General features: G+C 28.7%; 4 protein-coding genes across 5 annotated transcripts; 2 read left to right on the top strand and 2 right to left on the bottom strand.

The window, feature by feature from the left end:
* Nucleotides 1–6,738: 6,738 nt before the first annotated feature.
* On the top strand, nucleotides 6,739–12,421 carry LOC113554965 (RNA polymerase II-associated factor 1 homolog). Of its 2 annotated transcripts, none has more exons than XM_026959149.1 (11): nucleotides 6,739–7,161; nucleotides 7,247–7,362; nucleotides 7,443–7,535; nucleotides 7,600–7,788; nucleotides 8,451–8,586; nucleotides 8,649–8,792; nucleotides 8,858–8,961; nucleotides 9,079–9,321; nucleotides 9,387–9,577; nucleotides 10,647–10,727; nucleotides 11,590–12,421. In XM_026959149.1, exons 2-11 carry the CDS (start codon nucleotides 7,298–7,300, stop codon nucleotides 12,015–12,017), a joined length of 1,674 nt encoding a protein of 557 aa, XP_026814950.1. In that variant the 5' UTR covers nucleotides 6,739–7,161; nucleotides 7,247–7,297; the 3' UTR covers nucleotides 12,018–12,421. The 2 variants fall into 2 exon arrangements, with proteins under 2 accessions (XP_026814950.1, XP_026814949.1); XM_026959148.1 differs by having other exon boundaries at nucleotides 11,566–12,421.
* A 1,189-nt stretch (nucleotides 12,422–13,610) lies between these two features.
* LOC113554966 (ras-related protein Rab-39B) lies at nucleotides 13,611–15,907 on the top strand. Its single transcript, XM_026959150.1, has 5 exons — nucleotides 13,611–14,080; nucleotides 14,156–14,265; nucleotides 14,335–14,500; nucleotides 15,106–15,246; nucleotides 15,385–15,907. Exons 1-5 carry the CDS (start codon nucleotides 13,973–13,975, stop codon nucleotides 15,520–15,522), a joined length of 663 nt encoding a protein of 220 aa, XP_026814951.1. The 5' UTR covers nucleotides 13,611–13,972; the 3' UTR covers nucleotides 15,523–15,907.
* Nucleotides 15,782–23,228, bottom strand: LOC113554964 (SET and MYND domain-containing protein 4). Its single transcript, XM_026959147.1, has 9 exons — nucleotides 22,864–23,228; nucleotides 22,619–22,763; nucleotides 20,160–20,332; nucleotides 19,832–20,066; nucleotides 18,154–18,373; nucleotides 17,175–17,539; nucleotides 16,952–17,083; nucleotides 16,100–16,301; nucleotides 15,782–16,043 (listed from the first exon to the last, which is right to left on the bottom strand). The coding sequence occupies exons 1-9, from the start codon at nucleotides 23,201–23,203 to the stop codon at nucleotides 15,858–15,860; spliced, it is 1,998 nt and encodes a 665-aa protein (XP_026814948.1). The 5' UTR covers nucleotides 23,204–23,228; the 3' UTR covers nucleotides 15,782–15,857.
* A 2,338-nt stretch (nucleotides 23,229–25,566) lies between these two features.
* On the bottom strand, nucleotides 25,567–27,560 carry LOC113554288 (bolA-like protein 3). Its single transcript, XM_026958054.1, has 4 exons — nucleotides 27,197–27,560; nucleotides 26,992–27,118; nucleotides 26,519–26,607; nucleotides 25,567–25,816 (listed from the first exon to the last, which is right to left on the bottom strand). The coding sequence occupies exons 1-4, from the start codon at nucleotides 27,242–27,244 to the stop codon at nucleotides 25,742–25,744; spliced, it is 339 nt and encodes a 112-aa protein (XP_026813855.1). The 5' UTR covers nucleotides 27,245–27,560; the 3' UTR covers nucleotides 25,567–25,741.
* Nucleotides 27,561–27,730: the final 170 nt, after the last annotated feature.

The raw sequence follows: 27,730 nt of genomic DNA, 5'->3' as shown, positions 1-27,730 counted from the left end.
TACCTGCTATGGATACTTATCCATAATAATGGATACTATTGTCTATTACCACTGGTCTTATAACTTGCATGCTGATAAGCCGTGTTGATCATTTGGTAAATTAATAATTTACAAAATAAAGGTTTGGTGCGACTTAATATGTTGACAACTACGAATTTGTTTTCACGTATTTAGTTCCCTATAGTTCTATGTAATGTGTGATAACCAGCTAATTTACGACTTTGTGGCTTATGCTCGTATAGGCACGTTTGAAAATCATTATTTTTATCATTATATATTGTTTTATTATATTTTAAGACTCATATAAGATCTCATATATTTATCATGGAAATAGTTTTAAGTGAACGCGGTTAAGAATTAATTATGTGCCAAAACTATACATTTTGGTTAAGCGCGAACGATGGCATGCAGCAGACAGTGTCTCGAGTTCGGCGCGATCGACGAACATCGCTATATGCCTTTACTGTCACGCGGAAAACAAATAGCAAAACGGCTAATGCATGATAAATCGTTTACGTTAAATATAAAGCATTCACGCGCCATAAAACAATCCTTATAGATATGTTGCTATATACATGTATTATGTTATTTAGATTGATAAATCTATAATAGTGCGGTTGTGGGTAAATATGTATAAACGCTATGCATTATACACATACATATACGAATAGCGTTTCGCGAGGGACGTCGTCGCCTGCACACACGACCGTACGGGTGGAAAACGGTGTTCGGCATTAAATATATGTATGTGTATATTAGGTGTATAATAATAATGTATAATATTATATTATGTTGTGTGTACGCGAAAGCCACGCGACCAAACGCCGCCCGCCGTAGCTGCAGGCGCACCCTCCGCGGCTGGAGGCGGCCACCGCCGCCGCCGCAAACGATTATTGTTATTATTTAAAAAGGCTGCTGGACAACAAAACGCAGCTGCTGCTGGTCCGCAAATTAATTCTCGGCCAGTAATCACGCGCGCGCCCTTTTCGCCTCCGCCGCCGCCGCCGCCGCTGTTCGGGGTGACCCTGTAAAAATATTATGATAAAAACGGCGGTGGCGGCCGACGACGACGACGACGACGTGTATTTCAAAATAATAATAATATTATATACGCGCGCGCACACGTCACATAATGGACCGCCGCCGCGGCTGTCCCTCGTCGACGGCCGCGGCACTCGAGTCGCATAATATTATTATTTATAACGCACGCGCGCTCGCGCTAATAAACCGATTGGCTGCCGGAGCCATGTTGGATTGTGCGCGCACCACCGCGTCGTCGTCGTCGTCGTCGTCGTCGCGCGGCGGTCACGATCCGTTGTGGCGATAAACCGCGGCGGTACAGATATTGTAATATTATGATGATATTTAGCCTGCGCGCACACGAACGCCTACGACATATACCTACCTAATATCATGATACGATGGTATAATGACTGTTAACGAGTCTTGTGTTTTCATAATAATAAAATATTATCTACTTGGGTAGACGGAAAATATTTTTTATGTGTATAGGACAGTTATATGTTATAGATGGGTATATTGTAGAATCTAGCGAGGTATTTAACTACACATATTTTTTAATAACAATTAGTTCAAATATGTTACCTAAATTATAGAATGGCGTATTGGCATGCATAGGAAAAACGTTTTTTAAAAATAAAAATACAGAGGTAGATACAAATTTTGAGAATTGATTTTGTTCATGTGTACATAGTACATTGTATACCTATTTGTATGTCCAGTACTTTTGTATTCTCCTGAAATGAAATCTCATCACAATCCTTCCCCGAGTCGAGTTTTTAATTTTTGTTGAAATCTATAGTAATAATAATAATAATAATAATAATAAAAAAAATATGCGACGCGAATATGCAGCGAACAAAACTAGTCGTACAGCGTGAACTGGGTCGTACCACCAACCATTGGAACATCACAGATAAAAAAAGAAAAGAAAACATAAAATAAAAAACATTTCCGCAAGGAATACAGTGATGACAGTATTTAGTAATATTCCACATTTTTTAAAACTAGATGTTGATAATTTTATTAGAAAATAATTTACGTTATCGAATTATTTCATGAAAATAAAATAAAATGTTCTGTTTATTTTAAATTTTTGGAAACGGAAAGTATATTGTATAGTTACTTACACGGCTATACATATATAGTCTACTAATTTACGTCATTGAATTATTTTACATTTTAACTTGTGTATATTTTATTTCGTATATATTATTTGACTAATGACTATATAACGACTAATCTTTGTTAAGCATATCTTGTGATATTATATCTATTAATGTGTACCTAATTAGTTTTACTGCTAGTATAATACACTAATACAGTACACTGTCGGTGTATTTATGAATTTAATTAATTTTACGAACTGATTTAATAATTTAATATTTGAGCTAATTTTTTTAAAAAAATAAACTGTTTACCCTTATTAGGTGCCTACGGAAAATGTAATAAATTCAAACATTAAATAATACATTTATTTTAAATTATGGTGTATAAATAGCCATAACACAGATTATATAAATATATACCTAAAGACAATACTAAAAGTTAAATACTGTATTGTCAATAACATAGTCTACAAATGATACATTTAATTATAAATCAATATATAATAATAACAATAAATTAATGCGTAATAAACTAAATATATCCAGCGGAATTAAATAAATAATTCTATAAAAATATGATCTAATATGCTTTTAGTTTTTTTTTCTTTATATCTAGAGAGGACACTAATATATATATAGTCACTATACTTAATATGAACCTACCTTATACAGAAAAATACTTAAGTACCAATTACCAAAATCAGTTGTTATAACAGCTATATAATTTATATTCATACCTACCTAGTACCTATAAATGTAAATACACATAGAATGCATATATGTACATATCATATTCATAATACATGTTGGTACTGTTTGTGGATAGGCATACAAAACGTAGGTATACTATATACATTCACTGCTAAACAAACCGATGACAATCAACACCATAATAATAATAATATTTATAATAATAATAATGAAGTGCAATTTGAATAGGGCAGCCCGTGGTTCCTAATTTCCTAAATAAGAAAACAAGCCTCATTTTTCTCTCAGTCGACGAAACGAGTACAACGCATATTTGTATTGTTTCTCGCGTACATTTCCATAATGTAAACGTCGTCGGGGGCGTCACTTCTGTGCGCTGCCACACAATAAGCATTATAATTTGTTTGCGCTCTATTTATGCCTACTTCCTTGGCTATAAGCAAAACAAAACATCGTCGGGGGACAAAAATAATAATAACAGACAGGAACTGAAACCGGTCCGCTATATATAGGTAAAAATGGGGGTAATATTTACATACACGTACGTGAAACCATTTTTTATAACCATCCTAATGGTGGACAGACTTGTGACCGTATGAATGCCTGTGTGAAACCTATATAGGCTAGTCTATAGGTATATGAGTATATATACGACAACAATGACGACAATGAGCCCAACTGTGTCAAAGTGAAGTCTCGTAATCATAAACACCAAAATTAATAGAATGGAGGGGAGACAATATGTTTAGTGATGTAATGTTGTAATAAGCTTTAAGCATTTAATAATATACCTATAGTTAAATATGTTTCATTTTAATCAAAATTATATCGATATCTATTTTGTAGTAGGTATGAGGTATCTATTTAATTTAAACTGCCTAGCTATTATTAATTTACAACATTTTAATATGTAGAACACTTTTATGTAAATAACATAATTATCATATAATTTTACAATCTCAATAACAAATAACAATATAATATATTTAATGTATGAGTAATCATATGTAATAGCCTAGCTATTCCCCATAATAATTAGTTACTGTAAATATCTGGAATTGATAAATGTTGACACGCGTACTAAAATCATTATTGATCAATCTTGACATATATATTGTTTAAAATTGTGCTCTAAAAAAATTCTTTATAGTAACTAACCTATAAATGTCGATATATTTTACAGCGTATACATAAATAGCATGTTATTGATCAATATTACCACTATTACCTAAAACCTAATAGTTGTCATCTCGGAATCATTATAGGAGAGTCATAAATAATAAAAATATAATATCTATACGCAGAGGCGTAGTCAAGATTTTTTTATGGGGAGGGCTAAATACTTCTAACTTGAATTATTGAAAATCAAAAACAAAACAAAAATACTGAATAGGTACATATTAACGTTAATTTGCCGTTAACGTATTTACTATATTAAATAACTAAAATTTGTAAGACAATTTCCATATTTAAATTTAAATATTGCAAAAAAATATAAAAAAATACGGCCAATTCATGGGGGAGCCTATAGCCCCTTTAGTCCTCCTTGGCTACGACACTGTCTATACGAGATATATACATCATTATTACCTACTGCTGTACAATATTCATTTATTGTGTGTTCGTATTACTGTATTAGTTAATCATTTTAATGAATAGTGAGACAATGAATTTGTAAAACGCAGTACAATAAATTGTGTATAAAGTTAGTTGTATAAATATTGACTTTATTTATAATATAGATAGGTATAAGTGCAATTCAAAATATTATGAAAGTTTATTACAATAATAATTAAATTACTAAGATTAAATCATTAAAATTTATATACAGGGTGATTCCTTTATCAAACAACACTCATTATTTCAAAAAGTATAAATGTTTTTGAAAATATTTTTGACATAGTTTCAGGTTGTTAAGAAACAACGTTTTTATTAACAATTTATATTTTTAAATATTTTTTATCCTTATAATTTTTTAAGTTTTTTACTTTTTTGAACGACAACATAGATTTTTAATTTCATATTCCAAAGCAGAATAATTTTTTGAGTATTTTAATACATAAAAATTAAATTTAGGGCGAGTAGTTTATGAGTTATACGTATTTAAAGTTTAGTTGCGTGGACTGGAGTGGTACGGGGTTACCCCACAAAATGTTTGTCCACTACTCTGCTTGTCTAAACTTTAAATAAGTTTAACTCATAAACTACTCACTCTAAATTCGAATTTTATATATCAAAATACTTAGAAAATTATTCTGTTTTGGAATATGAAATTAAAACACTATGTTGTCATTCAAAAAAGTAAAAAACTTAAAAAATTATAAGGATAAAAAATATTAAAAAATATAAATTTTTAATAAAAACGTTGTTTCTTAACAACTTGAAACTATGTCAAAAATATTTTCAAAAACATTTATACTTTTTGAAATAATGAGTGTTGTTTGATAAAAGAATCATCCTGTACAGGTAATATAATTTTCATTGTTTGTTATAACCATTATATATATATATATATGCTTATATACCTATGTCAACATTCACATCATCATATTGTCAATGTGAAAATTCACTAATTTGTAATATATACCTACTTTAGGTTATACTTGGCTACTGTTGTAGGTATATATAGGTATATTCAAACATATAAATGCACTTAAATACTCAGATAAATAAATAGGTAGGTAGAACTAAATAGTAACTAACCTATACATAAAAATTTTAAATTTTATAAACTACAAATAGGTATCTATTGTGAAGTATTTATTTATTTATATTTAAAAATAGAGCTACCTAAACAAAAATTAATTTCCCTCGCACATTATATAATTTATATAAGCCATATAGGTACTATAGAATAATATAGAATAATGTTGTCACTGTTGTACCAAGCCTAGCTCTATTATTATTTATTATTAGATTCATTTAAAGTTTCTAAGGAGGTTCACTATAATGTACGAAATAAGTAAATACCTAACACATTACACATGCGATTAATCTTATACTAAATTCAATCTCCGGATTTCAGTTATACACACATTTTCAATTGCTTCGTATATGAATATAGAACTACATACATATTCTATAATTAAAATTTATATAAACATTTTTAAACATGTAATTTGACCTGTGGGCTGTAATTTATGAGATTCTTTCAGGATTAAGCATATATGTTTACACTTTACACTATATTACATCGTCTGAATATAGAAATATATCTAACTTGTTAGTAGGTACCTCTACCTATAATAACCCGTTAGCGATGTTTAAATGGCATACCTACTTAAGATATTTGCGCCAATTTTATCAAAAAATAAAATGTTTACAAATTTGGATTTTATACACACAAAAACCCGAAACAGTGCAGTTGGAAAGCAAAATGACATTATGTTATAAATACTTAATAGGTATCGAAAATAATATTATTATATTACCCAAATTATTTTTTTGGTAGGTATTGTAGGTTCGTAGGTAACTATAATTTTCGGGTCTTAGATAAAAAAAAAAATGTATGCATATAATGCAAATTAAAATAATTAATTATAAGTTTCTATTCACAACAAACAACACATTATCCGAATTATTTATTATTTATAAATACCAAATAGATAGTCATAATTTTTTTTTTTTTTTTTCAATGTACCTACCATAATATCGTGTCGTATCAATATCACTGTATTGTGCAGGTCATAAAATACCTATAGTCTTACTAGCGATGTCTAGTAACGAAACGGTGAACTAGGATGTATTATCGGTTTAGTTCACAGCTATCCGGGTAGAGAGCATTCGTTCAAATCGTCGTTTTTCGTGCACCACCGATTACCAAAGACAGTGTACACACAGTTGTCTTTGCACTCTACTTCTAACCAACATTCTTCTAAAACCGTGATTTGTGGGTAGATCTAGTTTACCATAGGGGATCTAGATAACCATGGGGATCTAGTAGGACGGGGATCTAGGTGATGCGTCACCGTAAACCGCACATGTAATAACAATAAATGTAAATACTCTCTATCGCGGTTTTAGTTTATTTTCTCTTGCTCTTTATTATCTACGATTGTACCACCACGAATCATGTTCTAGCGCCCGCCGACTAGTACTGATTGTAGCGCGAACATGAGTTTGCGGTGTACTCGGTGTAGCATCATCGTTTGGTTGATTAGTTGATTATGAGCGTGTTCAACTCAAACATAATGTTACACTAATAATCACTAATCACTAATGTACCGTGTGCAGTCATAGAGAACGCGTCGTGGATTATCGTCACAATACTGAATAAGTATTGTAATTCTGGACTGTAGTATTCTCTCACTTACCGTACAAATAGGTAAAGTAGCCATCAATAGTCATACACTTTTCACACAATGCATAATATAGTTTTTTATTTATAAATTTTGATCAACAATTTATAGGTGGTTTTTATTGGTGACTGATATATATATATATATATATATATTTCAATAATGGCTCCGACCGTTCAAAACAATACAACTCAAGAAAAAAGGCCGATACGATCCGTGGAAAAAAGGTATGTTGTTAATAATACAGCTTCTTTTGTTTTATAATTCTCTTATTTATGTATCTTTACTCATTATTGATAATTTTTAGGTCCGATTTAGTATGTAAAGTGAAATATTGCAATATGCTTCCAGACATCCCCTTTGATTTAAAATTTCTCTCGTATCCATTTGATGCTACAAGGTACTTTACCTCACCAAGGATACTTTTTTACACTTTAATTAATTTATAATAATATATGTTATAGATATATACAATATAATCCAACATCTTTAGAGAGATCATATAAATTTGAAATACTCGCAGATCATGATTTAGGACTCAACATTGATTTGGTTAATAAAGATAAGTATACAATAGACTACAATTTACAAATGGATATTGCTGATGAAAAACTTTTGGAAGAAGATATTTTAGCTCCACAAGATTCTAAAAGGTACTAATTCATGTTTACTATTATAACACAAATTATTTAACACATTTACCTCAGCTCGTATATTCCTAATCTGGCCTGTGTGGCCACGTAGTATAATTGTTGATAACAGTTGTTTTTTATACAACTTAACAAAAATATGTGGGAAACAAAAACCAACTGCAATGCATTGTTTATAAATATTTTCTGAATGGCCATGATAAATATTGAAGCAGTGTCTCTATGGCCGTATTATTTAAACATATCTAAATAAAAGAACTAGTGACGATCATGGATCGGCGGCGGCCGTCAGCGCTACTTCTAGCGTCGATCAGTGATCAGAGGTGGCAGTGAACATGTTAACCAAAAACAAAATCAGTGGTTTGTTTTGTGTATAATAGTAGTATCATATGGTATAGTGTGACTTAAAATAATTTTCTAACCTATTCTCAAAATTGCAAATTAAAAGTTTATTTAATATTGATCAATACAATTTAAAACTAATATTTAATTTGCTCGGATTTAAATAAAATTATGTACTACTTATTATTTATTTTATTTTTCATTATGGGTTATTGTATTTGTGATACTTATTTTAATGAAAATATTTTTTGATTCGATTTAAACTGTAATTCTGGGATTAAGTTTGTAAATATTTTTCATAAAAATAATATTTTAATTTTTAGATCTAGACATCACGCTAGAAGTGTATCATGGTTACGGCGTACTGAATATATTTCTACGGAGCAAACCAGGTTTCAACCACAAACAATTGAAAAAGTTGAGGCTAAAGTTGGGTTCAGTATCAAAAAGAACTTTAAGGTATAGTTTTAAATATAAAATATCTTATGCCTTTTACTACAATTAAAAAAAACATATTTCAGGAGGAAACTCTTTACATGGATAGAGACAGTCAGATGAAGGCAATTGAAAAAACGTTTGAAGACAATAAAAAACCAGTTGAAAAACATTACAGCAAGCCAAATGTCCATGCTGTTGAAACATTAAATGTTTTTCCAGATTTCAAAGTAACATTAAAAATATTAAAAAATTTTATAGAATTGAATAATATGTCTTAAATATTGTAAATTAGAATTGGAGATATCCTTGTGCTCAAGTCATCTTTGACTCTGATCCAGCTCCAATGGGTCGGCCTGTTCCAGCCCAAATAGAAGAAATGTCTCAAGCTATGATTAGGTAATTATTCCCTATATATTTTTAAACTTTCAAAATGAAAACAATTATTATAAGAATAATATTGATAATACATTTATAAATATATAATAAACTAAAGCTTAAGTTAAAACATTTCAGAGGTGTAATGGATGAAAGTGGTGAACAGTTTGTAGCCTACTTTTTACCATCTGAAGAAACGATCATTAAACGTCGTGAAGATGCTGTTGAATCACGTCCATATGATGACGATTATGAATACGAATACAAAATGGCCAGAGAATACAACTGGAATGTTAAAAGCAAGAGTAGTAAAGGATACGAGGAAAATTATTTTCTTATTGTACAACCAGATGGAGTATTTTATAATGAATTGGAAACAAGGTTTGGTTTAAACTATTTTAAATAGCTAAATATTTTTTTACATTATGATTTAACTTTTATTTTAGAGTTCGTTTAAGCAAGAGACGACAAAAAATCGGTACACAGAGTAGTAGTACTAATACCAGATTAATAGTACGTCATGTTCCAATCAATGAACAAGAATTCAGTGTTCACAAATTTAGAGAAAAACAGTTGCAGCCATATGATGAAGAAGAAGAAGCTAAAGCTGAAGAAGCAGCTAAAAAAGCAATGCAAGGTAATTGTTAAACATATTAAAATAAAATTTCATATCTTAACTAAAATATTAATTTATACTTAATATTACAAATAAATAGGGCTCGGATTTATATGTATTTATGAAACCAAAATATGTATTTACATTAGCAAAATATGTATTTTACTAATATGATTTATTTATTAATATTTAATTATATAATATATCCATATGAGTTTCTAATGAAATAAATTATATTTTAAATAGTAAAATTATTTTTAAAAAAAAGGCATTACAAATTATAAAATATAAATAAAAAAAGCTAGAAAAATTTTAATTATCTTGATTACAATTTATGATAATAGCCATTTTAAAATTTTGAAATTCAAAAGATCTTTGATTTGGTCATAAAATTGCTTTATACCGACTAAATGATCTTTCGGCTTCCACTGATGTCATTGGATAGTATTGCATTTTGACTATGTTTGAAGGAGTAAGTTATATCCACCGTAGATTAAGTTAAATAATTGGTATTATTTTGTTACTATTTTGTACTTTTGGAAATATGGGAAATTGTCTGTATTGAAAAATACAATCGTATATAATTAATAATTATTGAAAAATCGTAAATGAACAAATTGTAAAAATATGTAGGAAAAAATAGAATTATTGAGAAATATGTAAAATAAAATATAGTTAATTTCATTGGAAATCCCTTGAAACGAATTCATCACTTACGACTTACCTAAATTAATTTATCAAGTCACAGTAAAAATATGTATTTACATATAAATCTGAGCCCTACAAATAAGTATTAAATAAAGCAAATTGAATATTGAAAGAATATTATAATTTATCTTTGATAATATAAATTAAAACTTAATTAAAAGATAAACAAGAATTTTAATTGTTTATAATTTATATTTATATTGTATTTAATTTACAGTAAAACATTTAAATAGAAAATGAATAAATAATTGCTGTTTTATATTAGTCTACTTGAAATACTCGAATCAATTTTTTTCTTAGTTAACCTAAGTACTGACTATTAGTTCACACATACATTTTTTTTTTTTAATGTTAATTAACGTGTATTTTTAATTTATTTCAGCTGCAAAAGAAAGTGCAAAGGAAATTACAACTAAAAATAAAGCAGATAGTGATGACGATGATGATAATGATTCTAGAAAAGGTAATAAAATTATAAATTTATTTAAACTTTGATATTTTAAGGCTAGTAATGAATGCAGCACATTATAACTCTAACTATGTTTGATTTTTTTTAAACACCTGAAAGCAATAAAGTTTTAAAGTGACATATACAACACACTATCAGTTGTGTATATAGAAATTAATTCGAGGGGGTGAGGTTATTATATTATTATGTTAATTTTCAAGGCAGGTTTACAAAACATGCAACATCCGCCATACAAACAATAAATTTGGGTGGATTAACCCTTAAACCCCCCTCTTATATACACCACTGCCCCCTATACTAATTTATACTTTTAAAATTAAACAGTACTTGCACATTAAAAATAGAATTTTTGAGTAATTTTAAGATAATTATAAATCAACAAAGATTAGCAAGAATCTATTTTGAAAAAAATCTTGTCCAATGCCATTTGATAAAATTAACTTTACTCAGATTGAATTTCATAGCTATAAAATTGTAATTATTGTTATGATAATTTAATTTAATTATTTTAGTGAACCATTCTCACTATAAATGTACAAAATTTTGCATAGATGACCATCTAGAAGTTGAATAAAAAAATCTCGTATTACCCTTTCTTGATAGTTGACATGGTTCTTTCTTTCTTTAGTCTTGACATTTACTTTATAAAAATAAATATATGTAATAATATATAAAAAGGATATTTTATTAATAATCTCTATAACTACTATTATGATTTAAAAAAACTGACTAATAACTATATAATATATAGTATATATGATAGTAAATTGATTTATTATTTATGAATTTATAATATATGAATACATAATTAATTTTTTTCTAATGTTTACAGGTGATTCTAAAAAAAATGATTTAGTTTCAGATAGTGATGTTTCTGATGATGAACCTACGACTAACCCTAATCGTGCCAACAGTGAAACAGTTGATAGTGACAAAGAAAAAAATAATAAACGTCAACGATCTGCTAGTGATGTAAATTCTGACAGTGACACTAGTATTAAGAAACCCATTAGTCATAAAGCTAGTTCTGGAAGTGATGAAAGTGATAAATCTGATGAAGAAGATAATGTCAAGAGAAAAGAATCATCTCAAAGTGGTGACAGTGAAGAAGAACGTAAAGTTAAACGCGTGTCTAGTGAAGCTAGATCAGATAGTGATAATAGTGATGTCGAAATGAGAAGTAAGAAAAGCTCAGAACGCGGGGCCAGTGAAGTCAATTCAGATTCTTCAATGTCTGATAATAGTGACCAAGAAAGTAATAGAGGTTCTGATAGCGATGAATAATGATAATTTATAGGGTTTCAGTTTAAGACTTACTAGCATTTAATGTTATAGAATTAATGAAAGATGCTTAATATTTATATCATCTCTCAAACTCTACAGTCTACATCATATGAAACATATATGTTGTAAATTTAAATAAATTTGTATATATATATATACATAAGTATATCAAAGTTATTATGATAATATCATAAGGACTGTTTCGGCATGTCACTGGACTCTTAGAGCTGTAACTTCAAATACTACAATTTACATGTTTTGATCCTTTATACATTCTTATGATCAAATAAAAACAATTTAATCAAGTTGAATTAGTATAACTGCATGTCCCCTTAATTTCAATTTGTCAACCAATATACCCTTTTTTATAGTTTATATACCTAGGTATATTACATATTACATATATATTACTTATTGTATTGCTTTGTACAAATTGTAAATATTCATTTTTTTATTAAAAAAAAAAAAAAAAGTTATTCTTTTTAGATTATAATGTATCCATCATTTTTAACTCATATAATTTAATATTGAGTTATGCCATCTACAAATAGTTAGTAGTGCTAAATTTAAAAATTTACTGTATTTGTACTGTGAAAAGTTTACCTATGCACGGTTATTTACAAAATCCACACAATCAAAAAAATCAAATATTAATGTGCTAAAACAACATGTATCCGCAAATAAATGACAAATACTGAATCTCTATTTTTCTTATGATGATGGATTTTGTTTTAATGATATAAAGTATGACCTGCAAATTACTCTAGTATCATTTTATACTATAATTTTAAAGTTTAAGTACAACTTAGGTGGTCAACTTCACTTTTCAAGACATGTGTTATTAGGTAAAGATGAATGGAGTTGAGAATTTTTAAAAAAGGACTCCCGAACTTAGCATAATATACTCATAAATAAACAATACATTAAATGATAACGATTTGGACGCTATAGAACATATGTTGTAATCGTGTGATGATAGGCAAAGTTAATAAATGATCAAAAAGTTTAAAGTGAGTCTTATCCGTAAGGATGGATTTACTAATTCTCCTTATCTTTTGATATCAATTTCAAAATTTTAAGACAACTCGGGAAAGCTTATTGAAGACCCACATATCCATATTTTATTTAAAGCTCATAAAGATATACCTACTGGCTACTTGTAAATTATTTCGAAATATTGGTGACAATTTTAAACCGAAACATTAAATGTCCGTTGGTGATTCCAAACGGCATTAGAACTGACTTAATAATAATAACCTATTAATTTAATTAATATAAAGTCAATGCGCCAGATTAACGAGTTTTTCCTGTGGTTTGATCGACTTGTTGCCCGCCAAGAGCCAATTTATAAAAATATTATTATACCGGAACGTCCGGAACTAGTATACCAGTTACCTGATTTATACGACAACCGCAAATGAAGAGAGGACAACAACAGCTGAGCTGGTAACTATGAATGGAGAAACGTTACGACTTTGTGGGGTTGTGTGTAATATCCATAGAGTAATATCACAAAACAAAAACTGATGGAGGGGAAAGTGATGATAATGAAATAATATAATATCATTAAAGAACGACTATTATAGGGCTACAAGGACGAACCAAACAGTATTATCTCTTAGCACTCGCGATATTTGCATAATGCATAATAACTTCGTTAGATAAAGTGAAAAAAATCATTAACTGATTGTCTTACCTACGTCGCAGTTATTAGTTATTTTTAATACACATGTGAACGTACAAAGAAACAGTTCTGCTGTTGACAGTGTAATTTGTAAGCTTACATACACCAGCAAGTTCAGTTATGGTTACGCAAGTTTTTGTCGAAGATTTTGTATTTCAATTGACTAATAATTTTCATTATTAGTCATCCGATTGAGTTGTATTAGAACGATTTTGTCTTCCGAACTAACTACGACGAACGCACATTCATTGTTTCGTCTACATTCTACAATATGGCTGACCTGATGTTTGATTATCAGTTCCGTTTAATACTGATCGGTGACAGTACAGTGGGCAAGAGTTCATTGTTGAAATTTTTCAACGACGGTAAATTCGTCGAGGTAAAAGCTTTGTTGAGAAATACCATGATGTTCAATTCATAAATTTGTTTTTTTTTTTTTATTGTTATTTATCAGGTGTCTGATCCAACAGTTGGTGTTGATTTTTTCGCTAGAACAATACAAATACCCAGTGGTCCACGAATAAAATTACAGTTATGGGATACAGCTGGCCAAGAAAGATTTAGGTAAACAAGAATTTTTTTGTTTTTATTATAGTTCTTGTGGCATTAATGGTTATATTTTGTGTTTGATAGATCAATTACAAAATCCTACTACCGAAATTCAGTTGGTGCTTTGTTAATATATGACATAACAAAACGAGCCAGTTTTGATCACATACCTGTTTGGATGAATGATGCCAAACGACATATTGAACCTCACCGACCAGTATTTGTCTTAGTTGGTTGCAAATTAGATTTGGTAATTTTTAAAATATCTATATACAAGTATACATTCTAAACAAATTGTTAAAAAGTACATATATAATAGATTTTTTATGTAAGTGTTATGTTTTTATGTTATGCAAATTTCATAACTTTTGTTTATTATGATATCCGATTTAATTGGAGCAATAAGTAATTACTAATTAGCATAACTTGTTTTCTTTTTTATTAATTACAACAACTTTATACTATGTTACATTTGTTTTCTCTAAAATGTTCATCTAAAAATTCTACAGTAAAGTAAAGTAAATGCCTTTTATAACATAAAGTGTTTCATTAAATTTAATTACTTTTATTAACTATAAATTATAATATATGTCTCGTTAAACTATGGTAGATTATTCTAAATTGAATAAAAAATTAAGATTACAAGGGTTACTAGGTTATCTTCTTGAGTTTTGTAGTATATTATTAAGTAAAGTTTTATGATAATTTTACTAAAATAGTATGGAATAAGAGAGTAACAGTGTTTTAAGGATATTTTTATGACATAATTATTTATTTAATTATGAATTATTAAACTCTTAAGTAATTTTAAAATTACTACCAATCCTATATAGTATATTTATTTATTTTTCATAGGTAAATAATGGTGCTAGTAAGAGGGAAGTGACTGAAGAAGAAGCCAAACAATTTGGCGCAGAACATAATATATTCACTGTTGAAACATCTGCAAAAACAGGTTCTAATGTTGAATTGGCATTTTCTGCAATCACCCAAGAAGTAATTTATTTATTTATTCATAAATTGATTATGATTTATATTATATGTAACTTAACTATTTTCTTTTCAATGCCTTTTAATAAATCGAAAAAAAAATAGTCGTAATATCTATTGCTTATTAAATATTATTTGTTTTAGATATATCAGAGGATAAAAAGTGGTGAATACCAAATGGAAGAAGGCTGGGATGGCATTAAAAGTGGCTATTCACATCATTCAGCTAGCATTGACTTCAATAACTATATCGAAGCTGAACCAGCTAAATCGTGCTGTTAAAACTTAAATCCCCTTAACAAGCTTATTATTCTTTTTTTTTTTCATCTTTAACTGAATAACAATTTTACGAAACAAACATTTAGCTTTGATAATTTTTAATTTTTAAAATTTTAAATGTTTATATTGACAAATATTAACCTAAGGTAAATATGTAAGCTACACTTAGGAGAATGGTACAAGACTAGTATTTTATGAATTATTGTAAACTATAGTTTATTATATAGATATATTATATATAAATGTATAATTTTTTTGCACATAATTATATTTTTTTAATATGAATGTTTTACAATTAAGCTTTGTATAAACTATCTGTCATACTCAAAAATAAATTACTATAATTTATTTCCAAATGTCAACATACACTGTTTTATTGCTTGCTGGCATAGATGGTAGTCCCTGAAAGGTGGCACCATGTGCTTATGCAATAATGATAAAAGTATCATAAATTCTGCTAAAGCCTTTTCATAATTGTGCTTATCCATTAACCGTTTGGCAACAGAATATTTATTCTCAGTATCCTAAAAAAAAGATTTTTATTAATATTTCTCATTAAATGTAATTGAACAGTAGGTACCTGCAAAACTTTTAGAACCGGTAACAGTTTAGTTGTTTTTGAGCAAACCATACAATGTACTACAAACTCCATTGATTCTGTTGTTACCGTGATTGCATTTTTACAATGTTTACACCTGATTCTGAGTGATGTATTTGTCTTCATCTGTTCCAAAGTTGGCCAATCTTGACAGCAGGCAATACAATTACATTCAAACCAATACCTATTACAGTAAACCCAGTGTATTTCAATTAATTGCTCACAATATTTTGTTGTATACAGTAGTTTATAATACATACATTATATAATATTCATTAGTTACATTGATAACAGCTAGTTAAAATATTATACATATGTTCAATTAACTTGTACAAATATATTTTTTATTTAATACAAAATGTAAACAGGCAGTAAAATTATTTGATGACATTTAAAGTAAAATGTGTTTATTATCTCGCATACCTCGCATAATCAAATATTTAAACCTAACTTAGTATCAAAGTTCAATCATTTTTTAATTTGTTTATTAATTTTCTAAATTGTGTTAAAATATTTAATCTATAAATATAACACCAATTTAATCTATTTTGCGATAATAAAACTTAACTATATATAGATTTAGGATGATTCATCTCCCAGTCTCATTTTCTTTAATAATGAAATCATTCTAAATCTAAGACTTCTGTTTTTTAAATGGAAATAACCTTCTTTTTCTTGTAAATTGTTGGTCCAATACTTAAATAGTAACTCCAATATTTTATTTTTAACATTTTTATGTATTTAAATTCAAACGAGTGGTTACTGAGTTTAGAGTTACTAAAATTTGTGTATAAATGGTAATGAATCGTGTCTGTATTTAAGAATGGTGAATACCTATTTTTAAGTTTCTGTAATCGCTCTTCTTTTGGGTGGTACATAAACATTGGACCATAATTTTCTGTAATCGCTTCTCCAGCATGCAATTCTCGGATGTTGTGTACCACGACTGTTGTTCCTCGGTGGTACCTACATTAAGACAATTTGGCAATCGGGTTAATTAGTGTAGTTGAGCCATGATCACCGTAGTATACAGTAGGTAATATGCATTGGCACCTACCTGACAACGCATGGGTCGCAAGAGTGGTTCAGCAATGCTAAGGTAGGGTAAACGGAGCCGCCAATGAACACGGTCTGTTGCTCGTTGTCAAGTTGTCGGAGTTCGGACACTTCGAATGCGTTAAATTGGAGCAGTAACAAATGATGTAACAACAGACTTCCAATGAACAACTCGTCATCGGTTAGTCGACGGTTTGTATCACAGTCTGTAGTGAAATAATTTGTCTTTTTCAAACAGGACAAGTAAAAAGCAGCCACGTGTGTTCTATGTAATATGTCTTCTACAGATCTCGTTTCCCGATGGGTGACCAAGTCGTACAAGTTTATGTAGTTATCGGGTTCGTGTTCGTCACGTGGCCTCAGCGTCTAAAAAAACGTACATTTTGTATAAATGATAAGTATTTGGATATAGCTCATAGGTGTCAAGTGGTTATACCATTATAGCCTATGGCCTATGCCCTATACGTATATATAGGATAGCAGAATACTAAAAATAGTAAAAGTAAAAATATTTAGATAGGTACATATAATTAGATAGGTAAATTATAGGATAAGACGGATGAGTAGCTTAGACCCAGAAATTAATTTTACTTAACACGTTGGCTGCCCCGTGACCGCCGGAGACCCAAGTCATTACATAGTTTGTATTATAATCGTTTTTTTTTTTCAAAACTATCTACTTTTTCTTGTCTATACGCCACGGTAAAAACTATATTTTTCTGTTTCCAAGCCGTATTCAAATAAAGCCCATTTAAGATAATGTCGAATTTGGTAGCCATCAACCCAAGCGGCCCCTGAAAAATAATTCAGTTTAGGTCGCCGGCCACTCAATTGGCTTCACAATAAATAAAATTATTTGGGTCGCCGACGGCCATATGGCAGCCAACGTGTATTATAAAAAACACGGAGCCTCGATCATCGGGTTCCATTCTTAAACTTTTATATAAACTATAATATTATAATCAACGAGCTGCAGTTACATGATTTAATAATTTTGATCGTAGGTCGATGAAATACTTCAACGGCCGTTGCGTGATTATTCGAAGTGCGATCAGGCACGTTATAGAAACGCCGGCCGAGAAAAGCGCAGGCAACATCGAACATTCTATCGCATGATACGATTCCAAAGCGGTTCTTTTGCAAAACTCACTGCAAAACGCCACTCTTTCGCAATCCGGACACGGTAAAGGCGCCACTAATCTGTTGTAAACATGATTATTATTATAAAGTAAATGATAAAAAATACAATGCACTAATCTTCAACCCGTTTTGAATGGCTGTATGTAAGCGGTGGCAAAATTACACCTTTTCTAAAAGTCCGTAACTATGTAAACAGCGGAAAAAAATTTAACATTATAGTCTGACAGTCTGCGAAAAAAGGATAAAATACATTATACAAACTGCAACAATTTATTTTATATACATGATATGTAGGTACTTATAACTACTATAATATGTGGCATGTGCATACTGATACGATACATACATAATAATATATATACATATTATCTATATATATATGTTATTATATGTACTTACATAATATATTATATATAGTATAGTAAGTAGGTATATATACGATAAATAGTCACAGTTTGTATAGTATATCTTTTCGGCTTTTAGAAAAGGTGTAATTTTGCCACACTTTACCATCTCTCTTTTGAATCACTACTCATTTTGGTATTTAGTTGTTTTGAGACCCGTGTCATATTTAAATAATACTTTTATATATTTTTTAAACGTTAATAGTTATATCTAGAAAATAAATATTATAAATTTAAATCTCTACAGTTATTGATTTTTAATTTACAAAAACAAAATAGGTACAGTGCTCGAATTGGAAAAAAAAATAAGGACGGACGCTGGTGCCTGGTTTTATAGTCCAGAAAATACCGTTTCATAGCAGATAAATTGTAAAGTAACCCGTTGTGGACTTCGTCCCCCACATTCCTGCACATATAGTAAGGTTACTACTATAAAGCTAGTATTTTTTCTCGCTTAATTAAATTAAGAGGGACGCTGAAATCTATGAAAAAATGAAAGGGGACTCCGTCCGCCTGCGTCTCCCCCCAATTCGAGAACTGACAAAATAGATTCCAGTTTTTCTCTATTCCCCTCCAAATATTTTACTTTTGACTTAAAGTACCAAAACTAGATTCAATTTTCCACCAGAAACCATCTCAAAATTGAAGATCGAAGTATTTTTATTACTCCTATAAAGGTGAAGTATAGACACAAAAATCAGTTAACATTGTAAAACTATTTACATAAAAATGTATGATATCGTTTGGCTCAAATTCTAAAATAGTAAAATGTCATGTTGTTTTATTATTTCTAATCATATATACTGACGTACTTTTATGTATATAAATTATAAATATAACTTAGTTTTTATTTATTAATACATTTGCGTATCTTAATTTTGGATTTAAAATATTTCTAAATATTATTGAATGTGAGTAGGTAGGTATTACGTTCCAATATCCTATAACCCTAAATTAATTCATAGTTAAATCCACCCCTGTGTCTACTACACTAAATAAAGAAATAGATAAATATTATAGTATTTAAAATCAACGATAAATTGATAATATATACCTATAACATATATTTTATAACATTAGATGCCGCCGAAAGACAAAAATCCGTTTCGTATACCTGACGAAACAGTTGGTGCAATGCGAATGATTATATTCTCGAAGTAGGACTGAGGCGTACGCCCGCTCGACCAACAAAACTTTCCCGACGGGCACGTCCCTTCCGGCTACCGCGTGTCTCCCTTCAGTTTCGTTGTATTCGATGGACACTGCGTTGCTGAACGCCGGATATGCGTCGTTCCGGCTGCCATCCATTTCCGGTTCCTCCGGTTTCTTTGTACTGGTCTCTATGATCCCTATACGCATACGAATATAAAATAATATCGATATCTGTGTAAAATGTGATTTTAGAAGTGTATAAATTATAATTGTTTTCATTGTTTTTTTACCGTTTTTAACATGCTTGTCCTTATCCAACATCGTCAGCATGATCTGTACGTCCAGTTGTCGCTTACGCCGTTCATCAAACGACAAACGCGAATCATCCAGATACTGTATGGTTGTCCTAAACGACTCTAATGCCAATTTCAATTGTTTCGTGGCCAGGAAACATCGCGCTTTCCTATATATTTATATAGTACCTGTATAATATGTGTCGACTTTTTTTATAAGGTAATATTTTTTCATTTTTAATCATTGTAGCTACGTCACTATATGCCACTACTGCAAATCGCAAAACCGCACGATACACGGCGTATATTACTACATTGTACATCTTTATTATTATTGATGACACTATATATAGTGTCACTATAGTGTGACTTATTTAGGGAGGAGGTAGTACTTTTTTTTTATATAGCCAATAGTGTTTATTATATTTAGTATTAAAAATGTAAATTGTAAAGTACCACCTATACGGTCTGGATGCTGGACTCTTCCTTAGTTCAACACCCTAATTATATTTATAGATTTATTTATTATATTATAGATTGTTAGACTTTCATATTCCTTTATCACACCCGTATGGTGTATTCTGCGTCCGTTCGAACGATTAACTGAAAAGTAGATTAGAGTAGTATAGTCTGTCATTAATTATCGACGAAAATTTTATTACACTTTAGGGAGGGGGGGGTTAAAGTTTTCTAACGTACAATTAGTTTATTATAATATCATAAAAAGTTATTATTATTTTAATTTTAGATGATGATAATGCTGTTCAAATTTCCCAATTTCAATTTATAAAATTAAAGCTGCCATAATTGTCATAACAAAGTTAGTTTCTGTATACTTCCAAGTTCCAATGCTAGTAATAGGTAATGAACGAGTATAGTTATACTGCAGGAATAGCATTAGGATGATATATTATAATGTTTTAATGTATATCAGATGACATAGCAGTTAAGCACATATAGAGACAGATTTATTATATTATTATTATATACAATTCAATAGTCATATTAGGTCATTTTTAAAAATGTCAATTAATAGGTAGAGGTATCTTCTATCTAAGTAGGTATCCTTATAGTAGGTTAGGTTATAGATATATTTATCTAGTTAAAATATAAATTATTATTAATTTTTTGAAAGTTGATTTAAAAAAAATTCTAAATTATTATCTTTGTATCTTATTGGATTAGTAGCTTATAGCTATATTATAGCTAATCGATGTAGTTGTGTGTAGTTTATTGCTACGAGTCTACGGCCTACATCATTTAAGCATAATTCATGTATGATGTATGATGACTTTATAAATGATTGTCATTGTTAAATTCTTTTTTTAAAAAAAAAGGTATATATTATGAATTATACTTATTAGTTATTAGATACATTAGGTATGGGTACGGGTACCAACCTTGAACCTAATAACTTCTATATAACTGTATAAATAATGTGTAGGTAATAATATGTAAAATTTACACCTTTAAATTATAAGATTTAATGAATAAATACCTATGTATTAAAAATTTACAGTATTACCTACTTAATATTTACATGTGTTTAATTTTCGGTCTTACTTATTTGCTATTTACATTTATGATACCCATATCATGCAATATACCTATCACGTGAAAAATAAGAAAACAATTATCTACCTATGTGTTGTAAGTTTTTGACATTATAAGAGCAGGCCTTTCGTAAAAAACTGCACTAGGTTAAAAGACCGTGCGATTGTTAACTGTCCCGATGGTAAACTGCCCCGTATCTACTCCTGTGCTACTAATTTAATTTTAAAAATGTTTTCGTGGGCTATTATAATTATAGTCAAAAAATACAAATAAAATAAAAAACCATAATATTCATCGAATATATGTTTAAATTCAATTTGAAAAATGTCAATCATATATTAATAATATAAATTAATGCTTTTAGCTGCTATGAGCTATAATATTTTAGTCAAAATAAAACATAAAAAAAAATAAATACAAAATATATTACCTATAAATTAAAAACATTTAAATTTAATTTTTATGATAATATGAACATACAGATTTCAAAAAATTTAAGGTATCCATTTTTTGGTCTTTATAAAGTATATTATTTTTTTTTTAATATGATTTTCTATTTACTTTTGACACGACTGTTTTTACTTATTTTATTTTGTTTATTGCAACTTAGGATTTTTATTTACACTTCAGTTTAAAAATCTGGTTCACTGATTCATAGTGTAGCAATAACAATTAAAACAACTCGGGTGAGCTTACACATTTCTGTGTAAACTGCAGGTAAACATAATGTTAACCCAAGAGAGTTTACTATTTTTGAAAATCGGAAAAGTTTACCATCACCCAAAAATCCTAAATACGTCTCTGATGAGTATTATGAGTGTGCATCGGTAAAAAGACTGCCGACAGCCATTATGTGTGTGTGTGTGTATATATATATTATATGTGTGCCACGTGCGACGTACCTATCGTAAACTTTGTATCGTAGATCCTTAGGATATCCGTGGTCGAGCGCCTGTTGTATGTCCGAAATGGCCAAGTCGTAATTTTCTAAATGATATAGACACGCCGATCGATTGGCATAGATGATAGATAATTGTTCCTTCCAATCTGCCATAAAATACCTCATCATTATATGCTAAACATTCCGTTTCTCTTTCTTCCAAACACCACCCATTCATTAGTATAGTTGTGTTATATGATCAATTACCTTTGGTTTGAGGACAATGGAGGACAGCTAAAGAATACCAATTTAGCGCATTTCGATAATCCGACTTTTGAAAATAATTAGTCCCGGATTTTTTCATTTCCAAAGCCTTAACTCCATTTTTGTAGCTCGTCGATTCTTCTTCAGTAGAATACTTGTTATTACTGTCACCTGCAAAAGCCTGTCCGTGCGCGTACAGTCGTTCGTATACGAACTTTATTTTCTGTTTGTCGTCTGTCGATTTGGTAAACTCGTCCCAGTCAGACGGTTTTAAAATATTACGAAATCGATCGTGTCGAATCGAAAATGACTCGCCGCCCGGCGGTGATGGTTCGTTCATCATAATATCGTGACTAGATAGCAGGTATAGGAACAATATATTACTGTAACATCCGACATTAAATAGGATTCACAATTTAAGCCAGAAGATATTTTTAGAATTTTGGACGTTTTCCAGTAGTTTAGTTATTCGGTACGATTAGGAACAATACTCCGTGGAGTTGTTGCAGGATGCATTTTTATATATTATTATATAGTTATAATATCATCATCTGCGTCCTTTCTTCATTGGGTAACTCATCGTTTACGGGGTAGGTTGAGCCCCATAACAATGTCTTAACGACCTTATAAATTACAAAGAGATTATAGGAGTACTAAACAAAGTGTAATGTTTTTATTTAATCATGTTCTATGATATGCCACTCACGGCTCACTTACAGCTTACCTATTTACTATGGAGAACTAGAAACAATTTCGGGGATGGAGGAGATTATTACAATATATATATACATAAGATTATATAAGTTATTATACTATAGGCCTCAGAGAAATTTCGGGAGGAGTTACCCCCCTCTTTGGTTGCGCCACTGCCTATTTATATCTTAAAAAACACCCCTGTCGAAACTCGAAAGTGTCACTATACAATATCATGAATAACTGATTCTTTCTCGTGTACCTAATTAACAGTCAACAGTAAACATTATACTCTCATCATCGCATACGCTTATTATTATTGTACATTTTATGTTGTATACTTCTATAAATAGGAACTAATTAAATAGAGCATAAGAAAAAAAATAACAGCCAATAGCGAGGTAAAGTAGTTTTAGGCGTTTTAGCACAGAATAATTCTTTTGGTTCTATACTCTATAGTGCCTTTTAATACCTATGTAATGTTTAGTAGCGTGTCACTTTTAAATAGGTTCAAAATTACAACTAGGTTTAATATATGTGAGTTAATGAGTTGTACAATACCTATCTTATTGTATTTCACGTGAATTTAAATCAATACCTATTGGATATCGATATTTATGTGATATACCGCATATATATTTTTAAACATAACACATTCTTATAATTTGAAACATTTATATACATTTTTTAAAATTGTTTTAAGAAAATTAAGAACAATTTATGCGAGATCTAGTGTAAATTTACAAAGTTTTTAATCTAGGCTAAACATTTTTTTAGCTATAATTAAAGAATATCGATTTTAGTGATATTAGAATGTTTTCAGTTATATTTTTTAGTACTTAGGTAGTAACAAAATAAAAATCATTATATGTTTGAAATTTGAATATCAAACCTGTTGTTAATACTCATAAGATTTGTGAATTTGTGATTTTACGCTAAATTTTTGTTTAGTACCCATTCCTCATTTAGTTTATAAGTTATAATGAATCTTTTTATTGTAAATTTGTTATACATCTCTATCAAGGCTAACAAAAACTGTGCTTACCTATATGGGCTTTAACTTATCCTAGATACTAAAGAAATAGAAAATTTAAAATATTTATTAATAGAACAAAGTATTTTGAAAATTATTAAGTATACCAGTTCATATAAGTAAATATTAATATGACTATTAGGTGAAAATCTCGTGCTTAATTCATTATTGAACTATAAGAAAAACAAAATTTCCTCAAAAACTAGTTTTGCATAATAATTTTCATTTTATTTGATTTGATTTTGTTTTTCCAGATTTTTTTTTTAGAAAGTAATGAAATTTTATTTTTTTGTCCAAAGTACCAGATAAATAAGATGTTCTACCAGAAATCACCCTCAAAGTTAAAAATTAAAGCATTTTTACTGTTTCTAAAGGTGGGAACAGACAATAAAAACCCATACATAATTGTAAAACAATGAATTTATCAATCACAATTTAAAACAAACAAATAATCATGGATTAAATAATTTAGTTAATACACACTTGTTTATAGTGTACAAGTGAAATATAAAAAAATAGTATCTAATATGTAGGATGAATTTTTAACAATATATTTAATAACTACTAACATCTAAATATCATTTAAAAAAATAAGACATTTCAACCAGTATAATATTATGTGACCACTGACCAAGTTGTCATTCAATAAGATGAATCCAATTCTTTCCAAGTTAATTTTTATCATTTACTTGGTCACTTTTGATTAAATAGGCTCATAAGAAAAAACGGAAGTGGATGTCTGTATAGAATGTATTATTTTTTAAATACAACTAGGTGCTACTGCATCATATTTTAAATTGAAATTTATAACTGATTTAAAAAATGTATTTATTGTATTATATGTACAAAGTACAATTATATAAAATGTATTAATTTTATGAATTAAATTTCATACTGTGGAAGGTTATGGTTTTTCATTTTTTTATTTTTAAGTTTAAAATATAATATTTAACTATTTAAAAAAATAATAAACACATAGGTACGATCAAATAATATATGTTATAATAATAATAAAAATAAAATAACAATAATATTATACAGCTATATATGATCTCTGTACATGAGGCATATTTCTAGTGAAAATCAATTTATACAATAACAAAATAGTTTTCTATTTTACAATAACTATTTTTTATTTATAACACATAACTAATTCTATTTATTATCTTCAACAGGTATTTCTGTGTGTATTCGTATTCCATGCATTGCTTTAATTTGATCTTTTAGAACCTGAAACAAACAATATAAAAATTATATTTTATAATTAATTTAAAATAACACATATTTTGTAAATTGTTAAGTTTAATTTTTAATAGTCAAAATGTATAATAATTTTAAGTATATTGCTGTGATACAGTATTGAATATAATAAATACTTTTCATTTGACAATAACTCTTGAGTTTCAATTATGTTCTTTTGGAATAAAAAAGAGTAGTTTTTAGTAAAAAAATAAAAAATGGAAGTATCCATAATATATAAATATATATAAAAAGTTTTTGATGAATAAAAACCATTGTCCATCACTTATTTTGAGAATACTTTAAAAAAATAATGACTAGTCTACATTTAATGATAATATAGGTTACCTATAAACATTTAGTATACACTAAGTGACTTAATACAAATTTTGAAAAGTTTGATATATTTTTAAAGGTCATCTAAGAAGGGTTATCAATACCTTAATAAATGTATCTATAATTAAAATACTTAGAAAAGTACAGGTTTATATTAGGTTGTAATAGGTACATATACAGGATGGGTAGGTTTGGGGTTTAAAACCCATATTTTCAAAAACATTTTTTTTTTTTTTTTGACATTTAAGATTAATTTAAAATTTTATTCATTCATGAACATAATATGTCTCCTAGATTTTTTTCTATGTTCATTTGCCTGGTTAATAATTTAAATCAATAATAATTAATAATACATACTTCATTTATAAGTTGGTGTTGTTTTACCATACTCATTCCCTTGAATTCTGTTGTAGAAATAAATACTTCAAAAATTGCACCACAACCACCTTAAAATATTTTGAAATAAGTTTATAAAAAATATAAATCATTGAAAACCAATAGGTAATTATATTAATCTTTTTTTAGCATAACATAATTTTATCAATAAAGAATAATCATATTAAAAAAAAAGACATTTTGTCTGGTATCGAAAATATATATCACATGATATAATCTAAGTCATTAAAAAAGTAATGTAAATCCCTAAATTATAAAAAGAGGACATAAACATAATCATTGTTTTAATGAACGACTCTCAGAAATTATTTTGTGATTTGTTGAAACAAATGTACCTTAGAAAAAGATTTTCTTTTTTTAATTTAGACTCTGACATGCATAAATTGTAAATCAAGCAAAATTCAAATTTAAGATCTAATATTTTATATAATTACCTGAAATATCTTTAATTTTAATTTCTTTGGCTTGAGGAAATTTTTTTTGTAATGACGAATACAATATATTTTCACCACCTTTCAGAGTTGCTACTTTAGAGCTATCTGCGAATTTTCTTAAAACAATCTATACAATTTAATAAAATATAATTTTGAAATCGATCATTATTGATAGGAATAATTTTAGTAATTCTATTTGACTTACACAATTTGTATTAAATAATTTAGCACTGCGTCTTGTAATTTGAAACATTTTTTTAAAATAATTAAGTCAAGAATTTAACAATGAAACCAGAAATAATATTTTGTTTAAATTTCATATACTTAAATATTATACAGATAATAAAATAATTTAACAATACAACGCCAAAATGTAAAGAAGTGAAATTTTTAATATAGTAAAGTAATATGGTACTACTTAGTACTTAGTACTTGATCTGTGATTACTATATAGCAATTATCCAGTAGGTATTTAATGAATTATTTGAAAGCTCGGTGGCACGATTTTAGATAGTGACGGAACAAGATTCATAGATAGTAAGATTAATCATTGAAATTATTCTAAGACCGTCGTGGTAAGCTGATATAACTAGTATCACAGAATAAATTCTGTGATATAAGGGTATATAGCCATTGGTTGAACGTTATCATAGTTATCAAATTTAAAACGTTGCTGACGTCTGTTTGTTAAATAATTCTAATTTTTTTTTCAATATCAATTTCGTTCCAATGTTCATTG

The sequence above is a fragment of the Rhopalosiphum maidis genome, chromosome 2, assembly GCF_003676215.2.
Source record: "Rhopalosiphum maidis isolate BTI-1 chromosome 2, ASM367621v3, whole genome shotgun sequence".
Classification (NCBI taxonomy): Eukaryota; Metazoa; Arthropoda; class Insecta; order Hemiptera; family Aphididae; genus Rhopalosiphum; species Rhopalosiphum maidis.
This window is presented reverse-complemented; position numbering and strand designations above follow the sequence as displayed.